General features: G+C 51.2%; 1 protein-coding gene across 2 annotated transcripts; it reads left to right on the top strand.

The window, feature by feature from the left end:
* The first annotated feature begins 15 nt into the window (after positions 1-15).
* Positions 16-15,509, top strand: TTI1 (TELO2 interacting protein 1). Of its 2 annotated transcripts, XM_005524715.3 has the most exons (7): positions 17-2,573; positions 3,040-3,234; positions 4,004-4,146; positions 4,967-5,107; positions 6,051-6,255; positions 6,930-7,017; positions 12,863-15,509. In XM_005524715.3, exons 1-7 carry the CDS (start codon positions 296-298, stop codon positions 13,095-13,097), a joined length of 3,285 nt encoding a protein of 1,094 aa, XP_005524772.2. In that variant the 5' UTR covers positions 17-295; the 3' UTR covers positions 13,098-15,509. The 2 variants fall into 2 exon arrangements, with proteins under 2 accessions (XP_014109708.2, XP_005524772.2); XM_014254233.2 differs by lacking the exon at positions 3,040-3,234 and having other exon boundaries at positions 16-2,573.
* The last annotated feature ends 854 nt before the right edge of the window (positions 15,510-16,363 follow it).

The raw sequence follows: 16,363 nt of genomic DNA, 5'->3' as shown, positions 1-16,363 counted from the left end.
CGCATGCGCAACCATCGCCAGCGCCTGCGCGCTTACCAGAACTCGCGATTTTTCTCACAGCGCCTGCCCAGGCCCGCGGGAGCTTTGTGGCGCTGACAGCTCCGTTTAGTTCAGTGTCACGTCGCCGGCTCATGCGTGTTGCGGGCACCAGAGACTTTTCTCACAGTGCCCGCCGCACTTCGCGGGAGCTTTGTGGCGCTGGTACCGCGGCGTCACTTCCGGCACCCTCAGGGCCGCCCGGCCTGGCGGGACCCCCCCGGCACCAGGCAGGGCCCGCGGCCCCCGGTCCCCCGGCATGGCCGTGTTCGACACCCCGCAGGCGGCGTTCGGGGCGCTGCGCCCCGTCTGCGTGCAGCTGACGCGGGTGCAGACGGTGGAGAACGTGCGGCAGCTGCAGGCGCACCTGGCCGGGGTGAGCGGCGCGGCCCTGCAGGAGCTGCAGGAGTACGTGCTGTTCCCGCTGCGCTTCGCCCTGCGGGTGCCGGGGCCCAAGCAGGAGCGGCTGGTGCAGAGCCTGGTGCAGTGCATCTCCTCCGTGCTTGCGGCTACGTGCGTGAAGAAGCAGGAGCTGCTGCAGGAGCTCTTCTCTGAGCTGTGTACTTGCCTCGCTCCCCCTCCCAGCTCGGGCAAAGCCGCCCCGCTGTCCGAGGAGCTGAAGCTGGCTGTGATCCAGGCACTCCACACCCTGATGCATTCGGCTTATGGGGATGTTATCTTGTCTCTGTACCAACCTTCTACCCTTCCGCTCTTAGGATTCGCTGTGTCTTTGCTTCTGACACTTGCAGAGCAAGAAAAAGCAAAGCAAATCAAGATCTCTGCTTTGGAGTGCTTGCAGGTCCTGGTTCTGCAGTGTGACTGCCAAGAGCACCGACACCTGGATGAAGATGAGTCACAGCAATGTGGGGATTTGTTTGCTTCTTTTCTGCCTGGGATTTCTATTGCACTGTCTCGAGTTATTGCTGGAGACGTCAAACAAGGTCACAAAACCACCGTTTCTGCCATCAGACTCTTTTATCTGATCGTTGGCTTGGTCATGGCTGACAAACAGCTAGCCAGAATCCCAGAGAGTAAGGAAAAGTTGCCAGTGGAACACAACAGAATATCAGAGCTAATGATCCACAGAGGACCTGACTGGACTAAAAGTACTGCTGAAAAACTCTCTCTTCTCTTGCATAAAGTGGTTGAATCTTCTTCAATTCACCCCCACTGGAAGGTGAGACTGGAGCTGGTGGAGCTGGTACACCACTTACTGAGGAACTGCAGTCAGTCACTGGTGGACTCGTTCAGTCACCTCTTAAAGGCCTTGGTTGGGCTGGTTAATGATGAAAACAGCGAAGTCCAGAGCAGGTGTAACACAGTTCTGCAAGAGATCTCAGAGCAGAGGATTGTGGCACAGAACAGGGCTCTTGCTGATGTCCTCTCTGAGAACCTCCATTCCCTTGCCACAGCTCTTCCCCGCCTGATGAACTCTCAGGATGACATGGGCAAGGTTTCCACGCTGAGCTTATTGCTTGGCTACCTGAAGCTGCTGGGCCCCAAGATTAACATTGTCCTCAACTCCATGTCCCACCTGCAGCGCCTGTCCAAGGCACTGGTGCAGGTTCTGGAGCTGGATGTGACGGATGTGAAGATAGTGGAGGCCCGGCGCTCTGGGCCACCAGGCCCCTTGCAGCAGGGTGTGCAGAAGGGCAGGTGCCAGAAGAAGTACTTCCGCTTCTTCACAGAGGAGAAGGTTTTCCAGCTCCTTCAGCAAGTGTGTCGTGTACTTGGCTACTACGGGAACCTCTACTTGCTTGTGGATCACTTCATGGGGCTGTACAGCGAGTCCAGCCTGTACCGAAAGCAGGCAGCCATGATCCTCAATGAGCTGGTCACAGGAGCTGCCGGAGTGGGAGTGGATTTCCTGCAGGAGAGGGAAGTTCCACTGAATGTGGATGATCTCAAAGGGTCCATAACGTCCATTCTGGATGAGTACATGGACCAGGTGAACTGGTATTTGGTCACTAGCAATGACACAGAAGAAAGCAGCCCTGAGCAGTCAGTGCAGCACTTGGGACTCGCTGCCTGTGCGGAAGGGACATCCAGCAGCGTTCTCCTGTCTCCAGAGCCCCCAGTCACAACCCGCACCATAAACAGCAACATCTGGCAGATCTGCATCCAGCTGGAGGGCGTTGGCTGCTTTGCTGCTGTCCTCGGGAAGGAGTTCCGGCTGCTGCTGCTGTCAGCTCTCTACCCTGTGCTGGAAAAGGCTGGTGACAGGACTCTGCTCATCAGTGAGACAGCACTGGGGACACTGGCAGACATATGTGAGGCCTGTGCTTACAACTCGGTGCAGTGTTTGATTAATGAGAATTCTGACTATCTGGTGAACGGGATTTCCCTGAATTTGCGCCACCTGGCATATCAGGCACGTGCGTCCCAGGTCTTGGACACAATGCTGAGGCATTCAGATGCCAGCTTGCTGCCACTGGTAGAAGATGTAATCCAAGATGTCCTGTCTGCACTAGATCAGTCTTACAATAGCCAGGCTTCCACCTTCCTCAGGGTCCTCCAGTCAGTCATGACTGCTCTAGGTACCAAAACAATGTTTACTTTGTGCAATTCAGCTTTGCTGTCGCTAAGGGTACTTGTCGTGGACTTTTCCACTTGCCATGGGAGGTTCCAGGTAGCCAAGGTGTTGCAGTGTGATGGCCACTTGTGCTTTGCTTGCTGGGCCAGCACTCAAGCAAAGATCACTAGTAGCTTTCCCTCTCCAGTTTGCCTGGCCTGCAGCCTTTCACAGGAACATGGCCTTTAGTTGCTGAGGGAGGAAGGATTCACTGCTCCCATGAACATTCCATAGAAGCACATGGCATGTATTCCTTTTTAACATTCCCATACTATCAAGGAGGTGACTGGGATGTGACAGCAGGTGCCTGAATCAGGTGCAATCCCATGAGGTGTGAGAACCATTTCATCTCTCATGAAATCCATGGCACCTTGCTGACTGGCAGGAGGGGATCGTGGTTGCTCAGTGACATGTCAGTTCCTTTTTTGCAGTGCAGTGGTTTGGAATGCCCAGCGCTGAGGAACACCAGCAAAGGCAGACTGACAAGGGGCACAGCAGGGCTCTGTCCCAGGGGCAGCAGGAGGTGACAATGACAAGTCAAGAAGTGGAACGATTCTTCCTTGACTATGTCAGCCAGAAGCAGATCGCAGAGGGTGATCTTCCTGACCTGGAGGAGGAGGAGGCAGGTCAGTGCTGTGCCTGGCTGGAGAGGAGCATGGTCAGCTTGCAGAGAGACTGTGACCTCTGAAGTGTCCTTTTGTCACATGGGGACCTTGGGACCAGGCTGACAGTCTCAGGTCTTTGGGCTGACCTTGGTTCATGTAAAGTGCTGTAGGGTGTTCATGCTTTGTTCTGTTTGAGTGGGGGAGCCAAATGTTTGGAGATCAAGGCTTCTCTAGCTCAGAGACACAAGCACACTATGTTTTTTCTTACCTCGTAACAGTTCATTTGAGTTCAGGACCTGAAGTTTTCCCTTTCCAGGATCTTATGCATTTTCCTCGTGTTCCCTTGGGAATCTGTACTGTTTTCTCCTGGCTAATGATGCCACTGCTCCCTTCTCACTTGGCCTTGGTAGGCACTGCAGACATTCATATAGGGAACTTTTTAGTCTTCACTGGGCTGTGCTGCAATCCTGACCTTTAAATACTTCATCTTTAAATACCCAGGCTTTTCATTTTTAATAAAAATCAATGGGAAATAAGTCCATGGTGAGAAGAGACTGCAAATGTCAAACCAGCTGCATTGTCCAGTAAAGAAAGCGAACATTCCCTAGCCCCACACTCTTAACTGAACCTGACACTAACTCACAGAACTCATAGGCTTAGTTATATCTAAGCACATTAAAAAATGCCAAAGGCCTTACTTAGGAATTTGCAGAGTGGTTGTGGGTGGGTGCTGTGATCTCCCAGAGCTTCCAAGTAATTTTCATGGTTCAGTAATGGTTTTGTCTTCCAGATGATGCTCCCCTTGCTAAGCCAGAGCCCAACACTGACACAGAAGGAGAGGCTCCAATGCCAAGCCATGCTCAGCTGGCCAGGGATGTGATGGAGAGGTGCATTCACTTGCTGTCTGACGGGAGCCTCCGAGTGCGGCTGAAGGTCGGTAATCGCCGGCTCTGAGGGGACAGATGGTGCCCATGAAGGGGCTGGTAGCTCGTCAGCGTGTGTGCCACGCACGTTGGGCTCCCTGCCATCCCCAGGTTTGTGCTGCCATATGCTCGAGCAGGACAGATCCTCCAAACCTGGCAAGAGAAAGGGAGATAGTTTTTTGGGAGTGCTCTGGATTAGGAATGGCAGCCAGGTGGAACAGAATCTTAAGGGTGGCTTTGTATTGGGCACTTTCCATTGATACTTATGACAGTTAAGTCTTGTGCTTTGTCCTTTGGTGAAGGAAACAGAAGCATCTTTCTCCCATCTGTGCTTCCCATCCCCCTTCCTCAGGCTGCAGCGCACAGGCTGATGAATGTTTTTGAAGTAGCTGGGGTGATGATAAGCAGGGCTAAAAGCCTGACTTTTTTCTAATTATGAAAACCCTTTGAAGGTGGCCTCCTTTTAAAGTGCAAAGTGAGACAGAAAAATGAGGCGTAACCCAGATTCTCATCCCAGCAGTCCCAGCTCTGCCAGGTGATCCTGCTGCCACAGCCACAGTGGAATCCAAGTGTGCAGCTCAGGCTGTGCAGGAATCCTACCCTGCTCCCAGCCCAACTCTGTACCCAGCACAGGTTGTGTCACTGCAGTGCTTGTCCCTTTCCAAACAGGTCTGAACTCTAAGCACTGTTCACTTGTCCCTGTTCCTGCTGTGGTAAAACCGCACCCTTTGCTGTTCACCCCCTCCTCCCGGCTTCCTGAGGTGATGCTGGGATTCACCTGAATGCCTGGCACTGCAGCACTCAAGTCTGCTCCCTCCCTTCTTGCCTAGGTCCTGGACGTGCTGGAGCTCTGTGTAACCATGCTGCATCCTCATGGAAACCATCTGCTTCCCATGGCTCACCGTGTCTGGCCAGCTCTTGTCACCCGGCTGATTAACGACGACCCTCTGGCAGTGCTCAGAGCCTTCAAGGTATGGCAGTGACTGCCAGCAGCATTTCCAGCTGGGGCTTGGGCAGGAAGTGGCTCAGGCAGTGCTGCAGCTCAGGAGAGAGCACCAAGCTCCTGCAGTAATGTTTAAATGTGGTTTGGAGCATGGGGTCACCATGCTCTGCTCTGGGTGGGTTTGTACCACTCTCACTGCAGCTTGTCCACAGGTAAAGCCTTGATGCTGTTCCTGAGATTGCTGTACAAAAACTAATTAACTCTTGAAAAGTCCAAGTCATCATGCACCCAGCTTCAGTTTTGCTGTATGAATTCCCCACCATGTGTCTTGCTGCTCAAATTCCAGGACAAGAAGTGTCATATCAGTGTAAATCAAACACAAGAAACTAGCATCTCAGTCTTGCACACTGAGACCATGAGCTCAGTGAAGTTCCAAAAGAGGGATCAGTGTTCTGGCCACATGGATGCTCCTTTGTTTTTACATGCATTTAGGGCCATTCTCTGCCCAAATTGAGTTTGATCCTGGTCACACACCAGAAGTGCTGTGTGCTCTTTTCCGTGGCCACTTGGCCTTTCTGCTTGCTGATGTGCTTGGAAAGATGGGTTGTCTGCACCACAAAAGAGATTTAAGGATATAATGATATTTAATGGCATTTTTCATCAGAGACTCCTCCGCTAATTCTGAGTAAGACTGCACAGCTGCTCTTACCTTTACTGTGCTAATGAGGGAAGGGCAGCCCAGGGGGTCAGCCAGGTGACACTGCAGAGCAGGGTGCAGCTCACTCAGCCTCTCAAACATTCACCTTCTGCTCATTATGGGGAAACTGGGGCAGGTATGGTCACAGTGCTCTTGCCTGCAAAAACAATGTTCCAGGGGGAGAATGTCTGAATCCCTCAGGCTGGTGTGGATCACTGAGCTCCTCCCAGGACAGTGTGTGCACTGTCCCCTGTAACTGATGTCTCTCTCTTAGGTGCTGTGTACCCTGGCTCAAACATGTGGGGACTTCCTGAGGCAGAGATTCTCCAAAGATGTCCTGCCCAAGCTGACCAGTTCCCTTCTCAGCCAGGCCCCAGTGAGTGCCAGAGCTGGGCCTGTGTACAGCCACACACTGGCCTTCAAACTGCAGCTGGCTGTGCTGCAGGGCCTGGGCTCTCTCTGCGAGAGGCTGGACATGGGTGAGTACCAGGGGAAGCACAGGTTGTGTGGATCTCTGCCAGACTTGACTCTTTCAACTTGCTGCTTTTCCTCCTGCTGCCCACGGAATTGATTTCCTGGTCTTCTCCAGCCTAAATCTGTTGTCTGTGGGAGCTCTGTAAAGAGGTGCTGGGCACTTTTCTCCCCAGGAGACAAATGGGAGAGAAGGTTCCCACCATATGCAAAATCTGACTGCTCATCCCACTTGTGAATGAGAAGAGAGTACAGAATGGAGCCCCTGCATTGCTGTAGGGCCTGTTGGGCTACACTTCGTTCTTACTGAACAAACTGAAGCCCAGATAAGACTTCTGGCTAGCTTGCCTGGTTCCATTGTGGGCTTATCTCTGAGTGACCCTTTAAATCCAGTACATCACACTCTTCTATTGAATGAAACTGAAATTCCCCCCAAGTGAAATTTCTGGAATTGACATAGATGAGGGAGAAGGTTTGCTGGCTAGTTGCTCTTTTCCTCTCAGTGCCCTTGATTGCTTTCCTGGCTTTGCAGCAAGATGCTTAAAAGGCAAGGTCAGAAGAGCTCCGGGTCAGACAGCTCAAAGGCTCTGAAGCCTCTGCTGCCAATTTGGAACTGATTCCATTAGGCAGCAGCTGCTGAGGAGGTCACCTCCTACCCTTCTTTCCTGTTCCATTTCTGCAGGCGAGAGTGACCTGAATAAAGTGGCAGATGCCTGCCTGATTTACCTCAGCGCCAAGCAACCTGTGAAACTGCAAGAAGCTGCCCAGAGGTAATGTCTCTTAAATGCAGGTGTGTTTGGTGTACAAATAGTGGGTGACAGAGGGAGCATGGTGATCCCATTCCTTTTGTACCTTTCCTGTTGCACCTTCCAGCACATTTAAGTCCTGTACAGCAGGGCCTCTCATAGAAGTTTTCTGTGGTGAAGTATCATTTACTCCCCAGAGTGAGTTAGAGAGGTGAGTTGTCAGCTTGCACAGACACTAGAGGTGACCTTGCAGTGCATTTGGGACAGAGGGGAAGATGTACTACTTGCTTTTCCTAACCAAATGCTTGAGGCTCTTGGCCTGCTGGTGGCATCAAACTGCAGAGGGAAGACAGCTATGGAAGAGGATGTGCCAGGCATTCCCTTGTATTTTATCACTTAATACCTTTTGCAGGCTGAGGGATTTACTTCTGTTATCCTTCCATTTTCCCTGGGCTCCAACCCAGGCTCTGCCAGGTGGACCAGAGTTTGTTTGGGAAGCTGTCAGTTTTGGCACCAGTGTTGCTCTGAGAAGGCTGGGTGAGTCTAAAAGAGCAAAGACAGTTTAGGTGAACACACTCCAGCTCTAGGAAGTGTTGACAGACATACTTTACTGCTTGGTGTACAAAATCCTGCTCAGCATGTTCTGCTGTCAGGATAAGAAATCACTGTTGTCATATGTTGTCACCTGGAACCAAGGCCGGAGATTTCAGGAGACAAAACGAGTCCAGATACAGAACACAGGACATAAATCAGAAAGCCCCTCTGTCGAAGGATGGGGGTGAAAGCCACCCCCCACTCCCTTCCTGTGTGGCCATCCCTGCCCTCCCTCGAGGGGAGGGGAAACCAGCGGGTTCCGCTGCGGTTTCGGATTTCCAGGGCAGGCTGCTGGAAAGGGAAGCAAAGGGAAGTGCAGCCCATCCATTCCCTTTCACAAAGCACAGGCTCCCGGGGGTGCAGGGTGTGAAGGGCTTTGTGTGGCTGGGCAGCAGTTCAGAGCCAGCGCTCTCTGGAGCTGGAGCATTCCTTTGTTTGTATCTCTGCGCGGGTGGGAGCAGGTTTATTTTTACCTTGGAGGCTTTCACGGCAGCACAGCAGGCTTCGGCAGCATTTGTTCTGCAGAGGGGCTCTATGCTGTGGGAGTGCATCCCCTTAATGCAGTAATGCCTCAGTCTGTGCAAGGAATGCTGGATGAAAAGCAGAACACCAGGATTTGTCTACATATTTGGAATCTGAAGCTTTTAAATCATTAGCCAAGCAGCTTGAGAAGCTGTGCAATTTCCCCCCAACAGCAGGGATAGGGGAATATTAAATGAGCGCTGTTGGAAGCTGTATGGTGAAGTGAGCTCACTTGTTGGAGCAAAAGGGCAGCAAAGTTCAGGGCAAGGAACATTTTTCGCCTGTATGTTATATTTTAAGGGGAAAATGCCATTTCTTTTGCTCCTCCTCCCATGCTTTTGATACACCATACATCCCATATGCCAGCGAACTAAGCTGCTCATAGAAGCCCTGTCTCCTGTTTAACTCCATTGACCAGACACATGTATGCACTGAGGTATGCATCGTGCCTGGCCTGACACTACAGACATGGAAGCATTTGGAGGTTTCTTTTGGGTTTAATTTTTTCAGTTATTCCTGTACAATCCCTGGTCTTGGAACCTGGATGTACCAGAGTTTATTGTATCACTTTTATATCCCTTCCATTTCTGTTCTCCAGCTGTTGAGCCACCACATTCTTGTAAGTTCTGGCTCTTCTTGCTCTCCATGTGTGTGAAAGCAATCCTGCAAACTGACACAGGCTGTCACACATAAGGCCCTTTCCATCTAAGCAAGGACAGTGTTATCAGCCTGATACATGAGAAATTCTGCATTTTAAATGCTTCTAAAAACAGATAGACCAGAACTAATCTTAGCCCCAGCCTGAGCGCCAGCATACGTCACATAACTCAGCTTTATCACTGCAGAAATCATATGAGGTAAAAGGATGTTTGGAATCAGCTTGCCATGGTGATTTATACTAACTGGCCTTTGCTCAGCTCTTAGGATTCTTATTCAACTGATGGGTTGTGACCTGTCAAGAGCAAGGTCAGAACTTCCAAAATCAGTTGTAGCTCCAAAAATCATACACTGACTACATGAGGATTCTGTAGGCATGCAAAGGGCTGAGCAGGAGTTTTTGGCCAAGGTGTTTGAGCCACACAGAAAAGGAAAAAGGGAGTTTGGCTATCATCCAGGGATGTTATCATGCCCCAAGGAGTCTGCTTAATCCCATTTATGGGACCCTGTAGCTTTATTAGATGAAGCAGTGGGAGTAGCGATTTTTGTAACTGCAGCTCCATGCAATACTCAACAGGCAAAAATAGATGCTGAGAAAAAAAGAACTCCAGCACATCTGAGGGAGAGAAAATGGGACAATAGCAATAGGCTTTACTAGAAGATGACTGCTTGGAGTATTCTGGGAGAGTATTATCCAAAGCTTTTTAAAAAACCAAACAACAAACAAAAAACAAATGCAACATCACCAAAGGGTGAATCTACTGAAGAAGAGTTTGGGAATACCAAGGAGCACTAGAAAAGTCTTTGCCATCATTGAGGATGAGCCTGTGCAAGGGTGAGGAAGTGCCCAGAAAGACTTGGGCAAGGTGGGGGTGTGTGGGGCCCCACCACTGGGAATAAGGCCAGGGGAGGTGGTGGAAACAGAAAGTCACAATATGTAAATCTGAGCTTCTTGCCAATTTATGAAGTTGCATCATCCCTGACAAGCTTTTCACCTCAGGGAAATAACCTTGAAGGAAAAGAGATTAGGAAATTGTCACTGGCTCCTGTCAAAACTGACAAGCAGTTTTCCATTCTTTCAGTTTCAAGTGACTGTTTTGAAATTTACACTTAATTCCTACTAAATGTTTGCAGCCCATGACCTTTCAGTCAGCAGTCTGGATAGGAAGGATATTTTTTTTTTTTTCTGTGAAATCCAAAATGATTTCCCCATCTTTCCAAAGCCTGTGGTGGGCTGTGTCCAGTTTAACATTCAGCAGGGTTGGAAAGCCAGGAAGCCTTGTCCTTCTGCCAGTCTGTTCACTGTGCCATGGCTTTGCTTGGAGCTTGGGAAAAGACAAGGCAACACAATAGCCAAATTGCTCTGTGCTAGTAGAACAAGTTTAACACACTTGGGACAAATATGATCTATTTTGGGACCCTTTTTTGTTACCAAGGTTGATTATGCAGCTTACCTCTTCTGGTTTGCTTGTATGGTTTGTTGGATATTCATTGTCAGCTGTCACTCCCAGGCTGGATTGAAGCACGCCAGAACAGCCACCTGCTCAAGGCACAATTCAATAAAGTGATATTTAAGAAAAAAAAAAAAAAAGGAAAAGGCAACAACAGAAAACAAACTTGGATTAACCCCAGGATTCTTTGCTATGGAAACAGGTTGCTTAGAAACTACCCCAGAGTTAGTTTGAAAATGTAAAAGTCAAGTTGTTCTTTAAGCTGCAGAGCACTCCAGGCCATCAGGGATAATCACAGCCTCGAGCCATTATGGGCACCAGAGGCAGTGAGTTCTCCAGGGTCTGAATAATCTCTGAGGGTTGCTGTCCCTGGAGCAACTGATTGGGAAGAGGTTGGAGAGCAGAGTGTCTGTGCTGTGAGCGTAAGAGCTACAGCTGTGTGTGTGCTGGGGATCAGCAGCCTGCTGCACAATATTCCCCATTTCCACGTTCCCTTCACAGCAATTCCTTGTCCTTGCCTGCTCCCATCCCAGCCATAAGGAGGAAGGATTATCTCTGCAGCTGCCCACCAGCAGCAGCCCATTGAAAACTGGGTGGAACCACTGGGAGCTGGTGTTTGCTGGCACACAGAGCCATGTGCTCCCGCTGTCACAGCCAAGCTGAGGGCAGGGCAGTGTCTGGAGAGCTGGAGCCAGGATGGCAGCAGTGACAGCTCCGTACCCTGGCCCTACCTGCCCCTCACTTGGGTTGGCACTGGGTGGGCCAGTCCTCCCCTTCCAGTCAGCAGAGCTGCAGGAGCAAAGCCATAGGAATGAGGAGTCCTTTGAGCTCACCTGCATACGGCCAATCCACAGAAAAAAGGCCGTGTTGCTGAGGCAGTTGTTGCCAAGACCAGCTATCACCATAGAGCACATTCCCACTGGTTTCTCTGGAGCAGGCAGATAGGCACTGACAGCACCTTTGGGAGGGGACACTGCCAACAGCTTCAGTGGTGGCATCTCCCCTCTTGCTGTTGAGAGACCTGCACTGAGGGACAGGCAGAGAGGCAAAAGCAACAACTTTGGCTGTGCATGAGTAAGGAGTCACATCCACAGGGTTATTGTGAAGAGGAGAGGGAGCTCTCTCCTACCTTCATCTCATTTCTGTGCTCTTTCACGTTACCCATGGCACTGTACTCCCTTTCAGAGGAGAGCTTCTCAAAGGGATTTCTCCCTGCTTTACATTGGAAGCAACCTCACTTTAGGGATGAAAGCTCTTCCAGGAGAAATTTGGACAGCAATCAGATCTGGATTTTGTGTGGCTTTTGTAGCAAGTGATCTTTGCTTTTAGAGAGGGAGCTCGGTCCTGTGCTTCTTGGGGGAGCAGAGACAGACCTACTTGATTTCTCTTCCCATTATCTGACCTGGCAGCTGTTCTCCTCATAGCTCTGTGATTTCACTGAAAACTAGAGACCTGAAGACACATAGCTGGGCTTTACTAGGATCTTGGAAAACTGAACCATAGGTGTGGTGAGTGCTGAGTGCCTTTGGTGCTCACAGAGCACTCAGCACCATTCAGGAAGAGGCCTTGCAAATTCCAGTCTAATTTTGTTCATGGCACAGCCGGAGTTTAATACCAGTTAAATCCAGTACACCTTCTGTGCCTTAAACTCTGACAGAGACCTAGCTAAGCCCAAAGGTTGCTGCAGGGAGAACTGGCAGGAGGGGGTGGGTAAGTGTAGGTCACACAAATCAGCATTTGCTCTTTCACTCCTTGAGCTTCCTCCTCTTCAGCAGCAGCTGTGTCCCAGCAGCTCACAGCTGGAGCCCTGTGTGAAGGGCATACTGGAAAGGCAAATCCCATCTTACTGAGGTATGGAAATGCAAAGTGAAAACCATCAGCACAGCAGTAAATCTGCAGAGGAAGTTGTGGTTCCTCTTTTCCTTCATTCTGTGTTAATAAGGGTTGTGTTTGGTTTTGGTTTAAAATCCTGCTTTGTGAAAGGTACTGTGCAGAATGACAAAAATTTGGAGGCAGCTAATAAGGACTTGGGATGGTGGGAGATCTCACTTGAGCAAAAAGCCCTCAAATACAGCATTGAGCTTCCCTTGGGACCCAGCCTTGGCAGCTGAACCCAAATGGGGGACAAACTCCTCTTGGGTTTGCCACCTCTGAAAAGGCAGAGAAGCCCAGATGGGTTAACTCCCTCACTCCCCAAAAACCAGAGAGTGTGGTGAACAGCACAGGCAACTTCTCCCAAGATCTGTGCAGGATCTGAAAGATCCCAGATATGCATGGTGCATGCAGTCACCCACAGTCACATCCCCAGCATGTGGATCAGGCAGGTTTATGCTTGTGCTAGCATCAGCTCACACAGTGCCAGCACCAAGCCCGGGTCAGTTCTGCACCAGCTGCTTGTTTGATATCTGTAAGTGACTGTGTGGTATCATAAATATTTCTCCCATGTGCCAGTAGCTGTGAGACACAGAGCTGCTTTCTTAGGTATAGGGCCACTGCACTGCCCTCTGTAAAGAGGCAAATTTGCGCAGCTGCCAGAAGTTGCCAACAGCACCAGAGCTTTCCTCAGCTCTTAGTAACCCTGGTGGGTGCCAACCAAAAGGCCTTGTCCTTACTCTCCTTTCCCCTCTTCCTACTGTTTTCCAAAGTGTTTTCCTGCATTTGATGCACGTGGACCCTGACAGCACCTGGCTGCTCCTGAGTGAGGTGTGCTGCCCCGAGGGGTTCGAGCCCCCCCACGCCAGCCTGCAGCCGGTGAAGCTCAGCGGGATGGGGCGGCCACGGAACGAGCTCACCGACAACGTGCTGCTTCTGCTCCAGAGGCTGCAGCAGCAGGAGGGCACAGGTCCCAGGATCAGCACACAGGAGGCATCTCCTTCCTGACAGACCTACGCAGCAGCTGGGATGGGAAAGAGGAACCACCAGGATAGGGCTCACCTGAGATAACACCCTCACTGTGGACCCAAATGGTTCAGGGGCAAAGGAAGGGCTGCCCAGTCTGAGGCACTGGATGAGACATCCTCCCTGTGCCAGAAGGTTTATTTCTTGAAGCATTGTTTGAAGATGAGGTGGGTACATGACCCTGACTCCTCCTGACTTGTGCCTCGCCAGAACCCTATGCAAAGAAAATGGCACATCTGTTCCAAATTCTTCAATATGAAGAGTGAGTCATCTTCCAGAACTTCCTAATCCTTGATCCTTAGGGGGGTACCCTTTTAGCACCCCCCACACCTCTGATCTCTTCACAGCTGTGATGATACCTCCCATTCTCAGCTGGATAGTGACAACTCAAAGCAAAAGCTTTTTCTGGCCTTTACCCTTCCCAGGAAGAGAATCTTGTTTGGGTGCACTATAAACCTGTTCACTTTAAAAGCAGTTAATCTCTGAATTTCAGAATCTCAGAAGTTGAAGTGCATTTCCAATAAATTCCTCACCTATGTTACTGGCAAGAACAATGTGTCCTCTCAGGAGCACCAGGGCTGCTCCTCACAGCTGCAGTTTGCTGAGACCAGATGGAGGCGGCCAAACGTGCTCTGTTCTCTATCTCGCTCTCTGTGAGGTTCTGTAGAGAATCAGCCCTGATTTATACCTGGGAGTGATTTACAGCATCTCCCATGCCCAGATCACAGTTCTCAGGCTATTTCTAATCATCACCCCAAGATGAAGCACCTGCCTGTGCCCCAGAACAGCCTCTGTGTCTGTCTGTTGTCAGACGGTGCCAGCGGTGCCAGGGCTGTGAGCACCCCAGCAGTGCCATGGTTTGTCAAAGGAGGTGCAAGGTGGTACAGTGGGCAGAGGATGACTCGTCTTTGGGGTCAGCTCACTCCCTCTGCTGAGAGGCTTCTCCCCTGGTCTCCAGCTCCCACATCCCCAGGCTCTTGCTGCAGAGATTGTTCACAGGCACTGCTTTGCTCAGCTGCTCCCAGACCTCACGGGCTCCCAGATCCCTCAGCTTCCCCAGAGCAGCTCCTGGCAGCAGGCTGCCTCCTGACACTCGGGGAAGATCTATGCAAGTGAAGCAAAAGGGCAGATCTTGACTAAATTTGGAAGCAAGCTCAGAAATACAAAAACCAAAGTAATAAATAGATTGTTACATGGAACAGGCTTTGTGCATCACTGTTGGGATCCTAGGTGAACATCCAAAACAAGTCTCTGCTGGTGGGCCCAAGGGCACTGTCTCTGCTGCCACATCCCTCAGCTGAAGTTGCTTCCCCTTCTCTCCCTGATTTAATTCAGGCTTTCCTCCTGTTTGCTTCTCCAGGGAAAACACAAGTCAGTGGCTTTTTATCCAGTAGGACAGGGCTGCAGGTCAGCTTTACTCTTTTTTAATACCTGTTCAATGCTTAACGCTGGTTGGGTTCTATACAAAGGAGCTTTCAGAGCTGCTCTGACAGGGCAGGCAGGGAGGTGAAATACTGTCTTTGGTTTCCAAGCGCCCTTGGGGCTGGTGCAGTTTTCCAGGTTGTTGTAGCACTTGACAAAACTCATCCATTAGGTGCAGATGCTGCATCCAGCCTTGCTCTGCTCAGCTGTGCTATGGTGGGGACTCCAAGGACCCAGCCTGCCCATGCCAAGGCTTGCCATCCTGCAGGACAGGCATGTGATTGAAGGGCAGCATTGTCCCATCAGTGCCCAGGAGCCAACCACATCACCCAGCCAGGGCTCTGGCACAGCTGACACCCCCACCCAGAGCCTGTGATTTACTGTGCAGTCTAGAGATTCTCCCCACAGCCTCAGCCCCAGCCAGCAGGTGGGTGCTGGTGGCAGAGAGGCTGTCCTGCCTGTCACAGTCGGCTCCTCTCAGCTTCGTTATCGCCCTTGCTTTATTGGAGGCTGAGTAAATTGCTTTTGTCTGAGGCAGGATAATAGCTGGGAGAGGGACTGCATGGAAATGGCATTTTCATGAGGCAGGTTCCTCCCCAGCAGTGACTTGCATATTAAGCTCAGCCCCTTCACAAGCCATGGGCTTTCCCTGCCAGAATGCTCATCCACCAAGCAGCCCTCAACACTGGGGTGGAGACCCCCAACTGCCCCCGCTCCAGCCACCCTCTCTGGGATCAGAGAGCCAAGAAAGCCATGTCCAGCTGTCTCCTCCATGCACAAACCCAGCCAGGACCCTGGGGGACTGCCACACCCGGGGCTGGGGGCACAGTCCCATGCACAGCCCCTGGCACCAGGCACTGCTGAGCCATGCACACGGGTCCAGCAGGGCCTCTCCTCGATTCCTGCTCCCAAAATTTCCTATAAACAGCAAAATTAATCTTTTCCAATAAAATCTGTTATTGTTAAAGCTCACTTCCAGGTTTTACAAATCACTATGCTGCACAGCAATTTGTTTACTCCCTGTTTGAGGTGATTTGCAGCCTCCTGCCCTCCCTTAGTGTGTCCCTGGGTCTTCCTTTTCCTCTGCTGTGTCCTGTGTTTTGCTGCACTGGTGACCAATGCATCCCAATCTCTCTTCTTCCCCCAGTAATCCCATTCCCTGGCTGGGAGAATTTGAGCATAGCCCCAGCCCCACAGCTCTGCCAGGGATTGCTACGGCACAGCCACCATTGCTACTTTTGGCAAAGTGGAATTTTGCACCAGCAGTGTCTCCTTGCCCTGTATCTTCTGAATGTTTTTCTCCTGTGTCTTTTGCTCCCCAAGAGCGCAGCTCTCCAGGTGGCAGAGGTGATCGTGGCTCCAGAGACACCAGCCATCTCTGCCTGTTCCTGCCCCAGCACAGGCTGATATGTCTGGTGACAGAAAGCCACCAGCTTTCTCCTTCTCATCAGCACAGCAAGGGGTGAGCATGATGGAGGTCCAGGAAGTAACAAGCTAACTGCAAAGTAGCTGCAGGACTCCAGGCAGCTGGGCTAGGCTGGGCATTGCCAGTGCTCGGAGTTGCTCTCCCACTGGAGAGGCAGAGCCAGGCCCCAGGGGCAGCCAGCAGCCTGCTTTGGGGACCTTCACCTCCCACCAGGCTGGAAATCTGGTCTGGATACTCAGGTGAGTGTCAGGATTTCACCTGGCAGCCCACCCAGCCACCCCACAGGACCCAGCATTCCATGGCCGCAGCGTGGAGCATCCCTCACTGGATCCTGCAGCCCTCAAGGCTCCCAGGCTGGGCAGGGGCTCCCCAAGCTGCAGCATTTTAAATCTCTGAGCCC

The sequence above is a fragment of the Pseudopodoces humilis genome, chromosome 19 (assembly GCF_049639895.1).
Source record: "Pseudopodoces humilis isolate 2021_Gansu_Grassland_sample_001 chromosome 19, ASM4963989v1, whole genome shotgun sequence".
NCBI lineage: Eukaryota > Metazoa > Chordata > Aves > Passeriformes > Paridae > Pseudopodoces > Pseudopodoces humilis.
Note: the sequence above shows the minus strand (reverse complement) of the source record. Positions and strands in the feature narration are given on the sequence as shown.

Coding starts and splice junctions, on each gene's coding strand:
- TTI1 (XM_005524715.3), top strand. CDS start 296: ATGGCCGTGTTCGACACCCCGCAGGCGGCGTTCGGGGCGCTGCGCCCC. Junction 5,108..6,050: donor CAGTGCTCAGAGCCTTCAAG/GTATGGCAGTGA, acceptor TCTCTCTCTTAG/GTGCTGTGTACCCTGGCTCA. Junction 6,256..6,929: donor CTGCGAGAGGCTGGACATGG/GTGAGTACCAGG, acceptor CCATTTCTGCAG/GCGAGAGTGACCTGAATAAA.